Source organism: Callithrix jacchus, chromosome 18 (genome assembly GCF_049354715.1).
Source record: "Callithrix jacchus isolate 240 chromosome 18, calJac240_pri, whole genome shotgun sequence".
NCBI lineage: Eukaryota > Metazoa > Chordata > Mammalia > Primates > Cebidae > Callithrix > Callithrix jacchus.
The window spans coordinates 14,296,321-14,308,616 of NC_133519.1; the positions used below are offsets into that span (position 1 = coordinate 14,296,321).

Genomic DNA, 12,296 nt, shown 5'->3' on the forward strand with positions numbered 1-12,296 from the left:
AAAAAAAAAAAAAAAATCTTTTTAAATTCATTTAACTGTAACCAACCCATTTCATGTTAACATAACATATTCTTTATGAAAAATATTTTCCAAAATAAGAGAACAATTGAGTGACTAAAGTGGCATTGTTTTATATTTTTACAAATCTCTTTAATGTCTGGCTTAATAGAAGACAGCTGGATTCTCACAGCTGCCTTTGCATTCAATATGCAGTGATGTTGTTCTACTTAAAAGTATGGGGGACGGGGTGGAGTGGATGTGGTCTCACACATGTCACAGATACATAGGAAGGAAGCACTACCTTTTTTTTTTTGAGACGAAGTCTCGCTTTTGTACCCCAGGCTGAAGTGCAAGGCACAATCTCCACCTTCCAAGTTCAAGCAATTCTCCTTCCTCAGCCTCCTGAGCAGCTGGGATTACAGGTACCTACCACCATGCCCCGCTAGTTTTTGTATTTTTAGTAAAGATAGGGTTTCACCATGTTGGCTAGGCTGGTCTCGTACTTCTGACCTGAGGTGATCCTCTCGCCTCAGCCTCCCAAAGTGATGAGCTCCCATACCTGTATGAGCTCCCATGCCCAGCCAGGAGGAGTGTTTTTTAACCCCCAAACAATTATTGAAACCAGGAAACAATAGTGTTTATTAACTACTCTACAGCTCTTATTCACATGCACCAGTTTTCCTAATTATATATATACACCACACAGATTTTTTTTTTTAGATATATTCTTGCTGTCACCCAGGGTGGAGTGCAGCAGCACATCTCAGCTCACTGCAACCTACTCCTCCTGGGTTCAAGCGATTCTCTTGTCTTAGCCTCCCACGTAGCCGGGAGCACAGCGCACACCACCACACCTGGCTAGTTTTGTATTTTTAGTAGAGATGGGGTTGCACCACATTGGCCAGGCTGGTCTCAAACTCCTGACCTCAGATGATCCGCCTGCCTCAGCTTCTGTAAGTGCTAGGATTACAGGCGTGAGCAACCATGCCCGGCCCCTATATTCTTTTCAGATCCAGGACAAAATCCACAACCACACATTTAGTTGTCACGTGTCCTTCCTTGGTCTCCTTCCAATCTGTTAATTTTTTAGTCTGTCTTCACCTGGATACTTTTGAAGAATAGTGACCAGTTTTTTTGAAAAGTACCCTTTAATTTGGGTCTGACGTTTTCTCATAATTAGATTGAAGTTATATGTTTTTGTGATAATATCACAGAAGTAATGTGCCCTTTTCAGTGTATTGTATCAGGAAGTACATGATGTCAATATGTTGTATTAATGCTAATGTTACCTCAGTTACTTAAGATGGTATCTGATAGATTTCTCCACTGATATGTTATTACGGAGAGATACTTAGAAGCCACTATGTCAATGAGACAGAAAATTAATAAGGATATCAAGGACTCGAACTCAGATCCGGAACAAGTAAACTTAATAAATATTCATAGAGCTCTCCACTTCAAATACACAAAATATACATTCTTGTCAATACCACATCACACCTACCCATAAGTTTAAATGAAACATTGATTGGCCATTATTAATACTCAATTTTTTTCAAAATAAAGCAATATTTCCATTTACTCTCCCTCTTTCTCTTCCCCTCCTTTACTTATTTTTTTTTTCTTTCCTTCTCTCAAAAAAAAAAAAGAAATCAACTTGTAAACCTCTAGATTCGGGTCGGCAATGTCTCTCTCACTGCTTGATTTCCTTCCTTCCCTTCCCTCCCTCCCTCCCTCCCTCCCCGCTTCCTCCCTTCCTTCCTTCATCCCTTCCTTCCTCCCTACCGTCCTTCTTCCCTCCCTCCCTGCTTCCTCCCTTCCTTCCTCCCTACCGTCCTTCTTCCCTCCCTTCCTGCCTTCCTCCCCCCCCCCAAAAAAAAGAAGCCACTATGTAAATATCTTATCTCCAAACAAAATCCCACATATTAATTTTAGCACACAAACGCAATTATTGCCGTGCATGGTGGCTTATGCCTGTAATCCTAGCACTCTGGGAGGCCAAGGCGGGCGGATCACCTGAGATAAGGAGTCCAAGACCAGCCTGACCAACACGGTGAAACCCTGTCTCTCCAAAAATTACCCAGGCATGATGGCAGGTGCCTGTAGACTCAGCTACTCAAGAGGCTGAGGCGGAAGAATCACTTGAACCTGGGAGGCAGAGGTTGCAGTGAGCTGAGATCATGCCATTGCACTCCAGCCTGGGCAACAGAGTAAGACTCCGTTTCAAAAAAAAAAAAAAAAAAAAAAAAAAGACAATTTTTGCCTGCAACAACTACTTGTAGTAATCTGCCTAATGTTTCCATCATTCCTTTTATATTTATCAACTTGAGTTGCACTGTAGAAAACAATTGTCCCCTTTCCCATATTTATAGCAGCATGGACTTATGGAGATTTATTTTACGCCATGGGTTATAATCTGTTGTCATTATTTGTTTTTCTTTTCTTTTTTTTTTATTTGTTTTTCAAAATGTCCCAGATCTGGCCACTGAAAGCTCCTTCAAGTTGGCTCCCCATCACTGTTCTGGCAATTTATTAGTTTCTGGTCCCCACATAATGTTCCAGGTTCATCATCTTCATCTGCCCTAGCCATTTTTCCAAGCAGCTCTGGTTCCTTTTATTGAAGTGTTGCAAAACAAGATCTGGTGTCAGGTGTGCTCACTGCTATGGTGGTATCACTATTTCTAAGCCCTTTCAGAAAAGGAAATAAATATATGCATACACACAACATTCATATCTGTTTCTATATCGACATTTGCATATGTATATACAGCTTGAAGATCCTTAATCAGAAAATCCAAATTGGGTCAGGTGTGGTGACTCACATCTGTAATCCCAGCACTTTGGGAGGCTGAGGTGGCAGATCGCTTGATCCCAGGAGTTCAAGACCAGCCTGGGCAACATGGCAAAACCCCGTCTCTACGTTGCTTTTGTTTTTTTTTTTTGAGATGGAGTTTGGCTCTGTCGCCCAAGCATGATTTCAGCTCACTGCAACCCTCCCTTCCCATGTTCAAGCAGCGATTCTCCAGCCTCAGCCTTCTGAGTAGCTGGGATTACAAGTGCCTGCCACCAAGCCCAGTTAATGTTTTGCATATTTAGTGCAGATGGCATTTTATCATGTTGGCCAGGCTGGTCTCAAACTCCTGGCCTCAAATGATCCACCCGCCTCGGCCTCCCAAAGTGCTGGGACTACAGGCGTGAGCCACTGCACCTGGCCACCCTGTCTCTACTTTTTACTAAAAAAAAGAAAAAATCCAAAGTGCTTCAAAATGTGAAAAAAATTCCACATCTAAACTCAGGTGACAGGCTATAGTCAAAATGCAGTCAAAACTTTGCTTTATGCACAAAATGTTGTTATAAAATTACCTTCAAGCTGTATGCTTATTATATATATGAAACAAATCAATTTTGTGTTTAGACTTGGGTCTTACTCCCATGATACCTCACTATGTATATGGAAATATCCCAAAACCTGAAAAAATCCAAAACTGGAAACGGTTCTGGTTTCAATCATTTAAGGGATACTCAAATCTGTATATATATGTGTGTATATATAAGAACCCATTAGTTCATACTGATACTAGAGAGAGGTTTTTTTTTTTTATTCCCCCAAGATGGAGTCTTGCTCTGTTGCCCAGGCTAAAGTGCAGTGGCACAATCTCGGCTCACAGCAACTTCTGCCTCTGAGTTTAAGCAATTCTCCTGCCTCAGCTTCTGGAGTAGCTGAGATTATAGGCTCCCACCACAAGGCCCAGCTAATTTTTTTGTTTGTTTGGTGACAGTCTCTCTCTGTTGCCCAGGCTGGAGTGCAGTGGCACAATCTTGGCTCACCACAACCTCTGCCACCTGGGTTCAAACGATTCTCCTCCCTCAGTCTCCCAACTAGCTAGGACTACAGGCATGCGCCACCACGCCTGGCAATTTTTTTTTATTTTTAGTAGGGACAGGGTTTCACTACGTTGGCCAGGCTGGGCTCAAACTCCTGACCACGAGAACTCAGCCTCCCAAAGTGCTGGGAGTACAGGCGTGAGCCACACTGCCCCACCAGAGAGAGAGGTATTTTTACAGCCTCTTAAATTTATTAGAATTTTGGATATTTTCCTTGATATTACTCAAGCAATTCTCCTGCCTTAGCCTCCCGAGTAGCCTGGACTACAGGCACACACCATCAAGTCTCGCTAATTCTTGTATTTTTAGTAGACACAGGGTTTTGCCATGTTGGTCAGGCTGGTCTCCACCTCCTGGTCTCAAGTGATCCACTCACCTTAGCCTCTCTCAAGGTGCTGGGATAATAGGCAGGAGCCACCACACCCAGCCTAAATTGTACTCTTTTAAATAGTTAATTTTTTAGCAGGGCATGGTGGCCCATGCCTGTAGTCCCAACTAATTGGGGAGCTGAGGTAGTATGGTCACTTGAACCCAGTAGGTCAAGGCTGCAGTGAGCCGAGACTGTCACTGCATTCCAGTCTGAGTGAGAAAGGGAGACCCTGTCTCAAAAATAAATTAGTAAATAAAAGAATTAATTCGATGTTCATGTGAAATTGAATTCAATTTTTAAAAAAGCAACCCAGGCAAGGTACAATGGCTCACGTCTGTAATACCAGCCCTTTGGGAAGCCAAGGTGGGCGGATCTCGAAGCCGAGGAGTCCTAGACCAGCCTGACAACATGGTGAAACCCCATCGCTACTAAACATATGAAACATTAGCTGTGTGTGGTGGTATCACCTGTAATCCCAGCTACTTGCGAAGCCGAGGCAGGAGAATTGCTTGAACATGGGAGGCAGAGGCTGCAGTGAGCTGAGATCTGATGGCCACTACACTCCAGCCTGGGTGACAGAGTGGGACTCAGTCTCAAAAAAAAAAAAAAAGCAACCCAGTAGTTTCTAAAAGTTAGCAGCAAATGCAAACTCTGAAACCCTATCAATAACTTTTTGTATTATTATATTAAAATACACTGGTCTGGTCAGGCTCAGCGGCTCATGCCTATAATCCCAGCACTCTGGGAGGCTGAGGTGGGCAGATCACCTGAGGTCGGGAGTTTGAGACCAGCCCAACCAACATGGAGAAACCCCGTCTCTACTAAAAATACAAAATTACCTGGGCATGATGGCGCATGTCTGTAACCCAGCTATTCAGGAGGCTATGGCAGGAGAATTGCTCGTACCCAGGAGACGGAGGTTGTGGTGAGCCGAGATAACTCCATTGCACTCCAGCCTGGGTAACGAGTGAGACTCTGTCTCAATAAAATAAAATAAAATACATTAGTCTACTTTATACTTTGAATGGATCTTCTACCCAAATCTGATTTTGTCACATCATACACAGGTCATCTGAAAAATTCTAGTTCACTAAGTCATGCAGATCTTTCAAATGTTGACATATTACATAATATCGAAAAAATCACGAAACTAACTGGGAAGTAGACAGTCTCATGGTGGAGTAAATAATCTTTCCAAAATTCTAATTTTTGCTTGATTTTTTTATCACTGGGCAAAAATAGTCAGTTGTTTTCCTTGAAAATTTTCAAGACAGCATCTGCCAAATACCCAAGTCTAAATATCATACTTTGTTAGTTATTCTTTCAAGTAAAAATGCTGTTCTATGAAGAAGGCAAGTAGTTAGCTGGACACCCAACTAACTGTACGAGTACCTTTCCTTAGATAACCACAGTACTTTAATATATAAAAGAAGTGTTTTTGAGTACTTCCCATTTTGTGACACAAAATATTCAAAAGCCAAGTACTGAAAGGTCAAGATTAAATAAAACTAATTTTTACTGCTTCATCAAGAACATTCTTAAATGAAACTGGATTTTTTTTTAACTGCAAATTTAAACTGCATGGCAGTGAAGAATACAATGACTACTAGTAGTTTGGTGCTATTGTTAGGGGATGTGCTCATGTTTCAGGAGTTTTTTGTTGTGTTTTTGAGACAGAGTCTTGCTCTGTTGCCCAGGCTGGAGTGCAGTGACACAATCTCAGCTCACTGCAACCTCCACCTCCAGGGTTCAACCAATTCTCTGCCTCAGCCTCTGGAGTAGCTGGAATTATAGGTGCCCACCACCACGCCCAGATAATTTTTGTATTTTTAGTAGAGACAGGGTTTCACCATGTTGGCCAGGCTGGTCTTGAACTCCTGACCTCATGATCCATCTGCCTCAGCCTCCCAAAGTGCTGGGAATACAGGCATGAGCCACTGTGCCTGGCCGAAAACTGCCAGCCTACTCTAACATACTTGTTTAATAGGTAACTTACCAATTCATATTCTTTTCCAAGTTTAATGCACACTACTTGGTAGCAAATCTCTCTTCTTTGTACTTCCCTCTAATACCCTGGCTAGGATTTGAATGTGTCTCCCAAAAGTTCATCTGTTGGATACTTGGTGTCTAATGCAGAATGTTGAGAGGTGAGACCTTTAGGAGGAACCTGGGTCATGATGGTAGAGCCATTCTCAGTTTCATGGGTTATTGAGAGAATGGGCTAGTTACCACAACAGTGGGTCTGTAATAAAAGCCAGTGTGGCTGTCTCTTGTGAGCCCCTTCACCATGTTATGCCCTGTGCCACCTTTGGATTCTACAGAGTCCCCACCAGCAAGAAGGCCCTCAGCAGATACAGCCCCTTGACTCGGAACTTCCCAGCCTCCAGAACTGTAAGAAATAAATTTCTTGGGGCTGGTCATGGTGGCTCATACCTATAATCCCAGCACTTTGAGAGGCCAAGGTGAGCAGATTGCTTAAGTCCAGGCATTCCAGTCCAACCTAGGCAACATAGTGAGACCCCATCTCTACAGAATCATTTTTAAAACAATTTGGCTGTGTGCAGAGGTGCATTCCTGTAGTCCTAGCTACTCGGGAGGCTGAGGCAGGACTGCTTGAGCCTAGGAGGTCGAGGCTACAATGAGCTATGACTGTACAATGGCTCTCCAGCCTGGGTGACAGAGAAGAAGGACACAGGACAGAGGAAAGGAAGAAAGGTACAGAGGGAAAGAAAGAAAAGAAATAAATTTATTTTCTTTTTAAATTACCCAGTCCCAGGTTATAGCAACAGAAAATAGACTAAGACAACACACTACTACGAAGTGCCCCTAAAGCGATTAAAAATAAGTGCTGTATTGCCTAACCAACTTCAAATGTTACTTTCCTTTACCTAATGCTTATTAGCCATGTCAATGAACCCTCCTGCTACAAAATCTTACTTCTAAAAACCTGAAATAATTATTCCTTCTAGTCCATGTAAGTCTAGTCTATTTTTTTATTTTTACTTATTTATTTTTGGGCTTTTTGTTTTGTTTGAGATGGAATCTCCCTCTGTCTCCCAGGCTGGAGTACAGTGGTGCGATCTTGGTTCACTGCAACCTTCGCCTCCTGGGTTCAAGTAAGTGTCTTGTCTCACTCAGCCTTCCAAGTAGCTGCGACTACAGGCACATGCCACCATGGCTGGCTAATTTTTGTATTTTTAGTAGAGATGGGATTTCACCATATTGCTCAGGCTGGTCTTGAACTCCTGAAATCAGGTGATCCACCTGCCTTGGCCTCCCCAAGTGCTGTGATTACAGATGTGAGCCACCATGCCCAGCCTATTTATCTATTTTTGAAACAGGGTCTTGCGCTGTCACCTGGGCTGGAGCATAGTGGCTCCATCATATCTCATAGTTCACTGAAGCCTCAAACTTCCAGGCTCAATTCCCACCCTCAGCCTCCCAACTAACTGGGACTACAGGCACATGCCACCATGCCCAGCATTTTTTCTTATAAGCCTGTGTTGCCTAGGCTGGTCTCAAACTGCTGAGCTCAAGTGATTCTCTTGCCTGGGCCTCCCAAAGTGCTGCAATTACAGATGTAAACCACCACGCCCAGCCAAATCTAGTCTATTTTAATTATTTCTCTTTTGATTTCTAGAACTTGCTTCATAAGTCCCTTTTCCAGGAAAAAAAAAAAAAAAAGACTCTTGATTAGACAAGGGGTATCCAACCTTTTGGCTTCCCTGGGCCACACTGGAAGAAAAACAACTGTCTTGGACCACACATAAAATACACTAACACTAAACATAGCTGATGATCTGGAAGAAAAAAAAAATCTCATGTTTTAAGAACGTTTCCAAATTTGTGTTGACCCACATTCAAAGCATCCTGGGCTGCATGCAGTCCATGAGTTGTGGGCTGGACAAGCTTGATCTAGACTGTGGGGTCTTACAAACTTTTCTTTAAAGGACAAGATAATAATATTTTAGACTTTGTGGAGCAACTACTAAACTCTGCTTTTGTAAGCAAGTGGATGTAGCTGTGTTCCAACAAAATTTTATTTACCAAAATAAGTAGCAGCTATAATTTGCTGACCCCTGATATAGATGCTTCCTACATACAGGTCAATCAACCCAATCTAATTCAAAAACCTACCACAAGTTTGAAGAAAAAAAAAAGGTAGCTACAAGCTGGCTAAAAGAAACTAGTAAGAACAATGAAAATAGTATAAATGAACCCAAAAGATAGAAATATCTCTCTCTCTAACATTCACTAAGCTCTTACTATTTGCTAGGCATTATGCTAAAGTGCTTTACAATGCATTACCTCCTTTAGAACTTTTGGAGATATAATTATCCTCCTGTTACAGAAAAAAAGAAAAACAGATAAACTGAGTAACTACATATTTCACAGTCCTTAAATGGCTGGGCCTGGTTAAAACACAGCACTGTCTTACCTCAGAGTCAATGTTCTTAACTATCATACTATGCTATCCATATTGTAATTTTTGGTTTCTGATACAACCAAACTGGTTAAGAGAGTAATTCTTACGAAAGACTATTACTATTTACATGCCCTTACAGATAACTAAGTTTACTACACAAACCTTTGGCTCACATTCTTGAACAAAAGAGCCTAGATGACCTTGCATTAGGCGACATATGTTTAGTAATATGCACCAAGGACTGTAAAGGTTGCTATGCTTAAATGTGACAAGTTAGGGTGTGCTGCTTAAAGGTAATGAATAGGAGGTAAACAGCCTTCTCCTATGGTTGCCTTATAAATCAGCACGTAAGTTCTGACATACACAAAAGGAAATCTGCCAATCATTTAGAACAGGTGGTATTATTGAGGCCAGGTGAGGTGGCTCACGCCTGTAATCTCAACACTTTGGGAAGCCAAGGAGGGAGGATCACCTGAGCTCAGAAGTTCAAGACCAGCTTGGCCAACATGGTGAAACCCCGTCTCTACTAAAAATACAAAAATTAGCCAGGCATGGTGGTACATACCTGTAGTCCCAGCTACTTGGGAGGCTGAGGCAGGAGACTCCCTTGAACCTGGGGTGCAGAGGTTGCAGTAAGCTGAGATCGCGCCACTGCACTCTAGCCTGGGAGAAAGAGCAAGACTCCACTTCAAAAAAAAAAAAAAAAAAAAAGTGGTATTAGAATGAAAGGTTTTTTGCGTTGGCCCATGCCTATAATCCCAGCACTCTGGGAGGCTGAGGCAGAAGGACTGCTTAAGGCCAGCAGTTTGAGACCAGCTTGGGCAAAACAGTGAGCCTCTGTATCTACCAATTATAATAATAATAAAATTAGCCAGGGATGGTGACATGCCTGTAGTCAGTCCTAGCTGCTTGGGAGGCTGGGGCAAGAGTATCACTTGAACCCAGAAGTTCACGGCTGCAGTGTGCTATGATCACGGTACTGCACCCCAGCCTGGGCAACAGGCAACAGAGTGAGACCCTATTTCTAATAAATAAATAGAATTAAAGGGACAGACATGGCCAAAGAGCAGATTTCACATACATTTCAAAACTACTCTTCAGCCACTCCTAAACAGCAATTAAGGCCTATGAGAGTTAAGAAAAATTTTTTTAAATCTATCCATTAAGAGAAGGTACTGGTTTATGCCTCATTGATTATGACCACGTAACCACTAAGGTTAGCCTTACTAATCTGGCTCCTAGCATCAAGAGATAAGGTAAAAATAAAGGTTGTAACTGGGCATAGTGGCTCACACCTGTAATCTCAACACTGTGGGAGGCTGAGGCAGGGGGATCACTTGAGCTCAGAAGTTCAAAGACAGCCTGGCCAACATACTGAAACCCCATCTCTACTAAAAATACAAAAATTATCCGGGTGTGGTGGCACACGCTTGTAATCCCAGCTACTTGGGAGGTTGAGGTGGGAGGATCACTTGAACCCAGGAGGCAGAGGTTGCAGTGAGTCAAGATTGTGCCACTGCACTCCAGCCTGGGTAACAGAGTGACACTTCATCCCAAAAACTTAAAAAAAAAAAAAAAAAAAAGGTAATTATTACAAAGAACTAGAGAATACCACAACAACAATGAATGAATCTTTACCTAGCCTCTAGGTTGGAGCAAGGTTGGTCTGTTGCTATTCTGTCTTTCAGTATTCAACAAACTAAGAAACAATTCCCCTTAATTTACTTATAAAGGGACTTAGAAAAGTGGGTTCCAGCTATTTGGGGTGGGGAAATAATTGCAGGCAGCCTGGGGAATAAGCAGACCAATCATTGTGGTAGGTCACATCCTACAACCTTTTTTTTTTTTTGGAGACAGGATCTCACTTTGTCGTCCAGGCTAGAGTGCAGTGGCACAATCATGGCTCACTGTAGCCTCCCACCTCAGCCTACCGAGTAGCTAGGACCACAAGCACATGCCACCACTAATTTTTTGTAAAAATGTTGCCCAGGCTGGAGCTCAAGCAATTCTCCTGCCTTGGCCTCCCAAGGTGCTGGGATTACAGGTGTGAGCCACCATGCCCAGCTCATCCTACAATACTTAAAAAAAGTAATAACCTCTGGCTGGACAAGGTGGCTCACACCTGCAATCCCAGCACTTTGGGAAGTCAAGGTGGGCATACCACCAGGTCAAAAGATTGAGACCATCCTGGCCAACATGGTGAAACCCCACCCCAACTAAAAATACAAAAATTGGCTGCATGTGGTGGTGCATGCCTGTAGACCCAGCTACTCGGAGGCTGAGGCAGGAAAATCACTTGAATGCGGGATGAAGTTGCAGTGAGCTGAGATCAAGACACTGCACTCCAGCCTAGCGACAGAACAAGACTCAATTCCCTACCCCCTAAAAAAAGAAAGAAAAAGTATATAACCTCATACTCACCTCCTAATAAAAGAGAGAAAAAGCACAGATGTTTACAACAAAAAATACAGACATCCAAAGACAACTGCCTGTAAAGATGTGGCAAGAACAGAAATTTACAGGCTTTAACAGAAAGATACAAGTTTCCAGTCAAATTAAGGAACTTCCTCCAGACTGCAACCTGATAAACTCTTACTATAGGATTAACTAGTTTGGAAGCTCCCTCCCATTCCAAACTCTCTCCATCAGTGCTACCATAAGAGATGCTCTTTCTATTTTGAATGGTCAGAAGCAAAAATAAACTCATATAAAACCACTGCAACAGTATGACCCACACTTTATTCCCTTTTCTTTTTTTTTTTTTTTTTTTCCAGAGAGTCTTGCTCTGTCACCCGGGCTGGAGTACAGTGGTGCGATCTGAGCTCCCTGCTCCACCTACAGGGTTCAAGAGATTCTTTTACCTCAGCCTCCTGACTAGTTGGGATTATAGGTGCCAGACACCATGCCCAGCTACTTTCTGTATTTTTAGTAGAGATGGGGTTTCGTCACGTTGGCCAGGCTGGTCTCGAACTCCTGACCTCATGTGATCCACCTGCCTCAGCCTCCCAAAGTGCTGAGATTACAGGCATGAGCCACCGTGCCTAGCCCCATATTTTATTCTTTAATACACTTTCTCATTTCCACCTAACACAAAAGCTGCTTCATATCACACGTAGGAAGCACATAAAGAGAATTTAAGAAGAGACATCAGTCCTGGCTCAGTGGTTCACACCTGTAACCCCAGCACTTTGGGAGGACAAGGCAGGCAGATCATGAGGTCAAGAGATCGAGACCATCTTGGCCAACATGGTGCAACCCCATCTCTACTAAAAATACAAAAATCAGCTGCAGGTGGAACATGCCTGTAGTCCCAACTATTCAGGAGGCTGAGGCAGGAGAATCACTTGAACCCGGGAGGCAGAAGTTGCAGTGAGCCGAGATCACACCACTGCACTCCTGCCTGGAGAGAAAATGAGACTCTGTCTCAAAACAAAAAAGAAAAAAAGAAATGACATCACACTAAACTGAGAAGAACTATAATTTCTAAATGAATGCTGACCCCCTAATCGCCAATGAAAGATAAAATCACTACTAATGAACCCCAAATTGATAACACTTGCAATGTATGGACACTCAGAACAATCTCTAATTTTTCCTTCCTTCCATGTGCTGTTT

General features: G+C 42.7%; 1 protein-coding gene across 7 annotated transcripts in view; it reads right to left on the reverse strand.

The window, feature by feature from the left end:
- Positions 1-12,296, reverse strand: part of GATAD2B (GATA zinc finger domain containing 2B) — a 119,552-nt gene that overhangs the window by 64,858 nt on the left and 42,398 nt on the right. The window contains exon 2 of one of the 7 annotated variants that reach the window (XM_054247735.2): positions 5,095-5,230. The exons of the other annotated variants lie outside the window; for them this stretch is intronic. Within the exon in view, the coding sequence (XP_054103710.1) occupies positions 5,095-5,102 (8 nt within the window). The 5' untranslated portion in view covers positions 5,103-5,230. The remainder of the gene's footprint in view (positions 1-5,094; positions 5,231-12,296) is intronic. 7 annotated transcript variants of the gene reach the window in all.